The 1,162-nt window shown below is 35.5% G+C and overlaps 1 protein-coding gene across 1 annotated transcript; it reads left to right on the top strand.

Moving 5' to 3' along the window:
- Positions 1 to 78: 78 nt before the first annotated feature.
- EHI_186120 (uncharacterized protein) lies at positions 79 to 1,162 on the top strand (the record flags this gene model as incomplete). The annotated part of the gene is made up of 1 exon (XM_001914572.1): positions 79 to 1,162. A coding segment is annotated over one exon (1,084 nt), but the record flags the coding sequence as incomplete, so codon positions are not given.

The following is a 1,162-nucleotide window of genomic DNA, read 5'->3' as shown; positions in this document are numbered from 1 at the left end:
ATTTATCTTCTTTAGGGTGCAACTTTCGTTGTTTCAAACTTCAATATTTTTGTTTGTCCAACTTGTTCAGGTATTCATATGGAATTTGGTCATAGAGTCAAGTCAGTCTCATTAGCCATTTTTTCAATGGCTGAAGTCGATGCTATCAAAAAATCGGGTAATAGTGAAGCAAAGAAAAAATGGCTTGCTAATCGAAAACCTTCTTTGCCACTCCCCAAACCAGGCGAAGTTGAAAATATCAGAATGTTCATTAAAGCTTGTTTTGTAGAAAAACAGTGGTCAGCAGAAAATACCCAATATACTCAACAACAACAAACAACACCATCTACCCCTCCACAATTTCAATCCCCTTCTCCAAAACAAAGTAAATCCCCTCTCTCTCCACCTAAATCAAGTATTAAAACTAGACTTAGTATTAATTCACACCAAACCAATTTTTTCAATATCTTGGATTCAAATGTTCAACCACACTCTACAGCATCAGAAACTGTCCCTACTTTCGACTTTGTTCAAACTACTTCTACCTCAACACCATCTACTCAACCAACTTCACAATCCCCTTCGATTCAATCAGAACCTATTGTAAAGAACAAATATGATATTTTAGCACAAATTCAACTCGAACAACAACAACAACAATCATCTTCAATAACTACTAATTCTGTTTTTGATTTTATTGACTCAAAACAAGTTTCTCCTCAACCTTCTATTCAACCTACTAATCCTCCTCAACAACAACCATCTCAACAACTCCAAACAACATTTGATTTTAATCAGTCTTCTTCTCAACCAGTTGTATCTCAACCACCAAACAAACAAGAAGCATTTGACTTTGGTCAAACAACATTTGATTTTACTACAAACAATCAACCAAAGACTAATCCAACAAGTACATCACCATTCACCTTTGACTCAAACCCTTCATTCAATGAAGTACCAACCCAATCACAACAATCACCAATTAAGGTCATCCCTCCAAAAGTCATTCCTCAACAAATCCCCACTAATGATTCTTCTAAGGGAATAACCCAAACTCCTTTAAGCAAACCTCAAACAGCAGAAACATTTGACTTTAACTCAACTATTCCTAAATCACAACCTGCCTCTGTCATTAAGTCAAGAACAAATGCGTTTAATTTTGACCAACAAAACAACCTTCTAA

Source organism: Entamoeba histolytica, genomic scaffold (genome assembly GCF_000208925.1).
Source record: "Entamoeba histolytica HM-1:IMSS scf_1104750519115 genomic scaffold, whole genome shotgun sequence".
Lineage (NCBI taxonomy): Eukaryota > Evosea > Mastigamoebida > Endamoebidae > Entamoeba > Entamoeba histolytica.
Note: the sequence above shows the minus strand (reverse complement) of the source record. Positions and strands in the feature narration are given on the sequence as shown.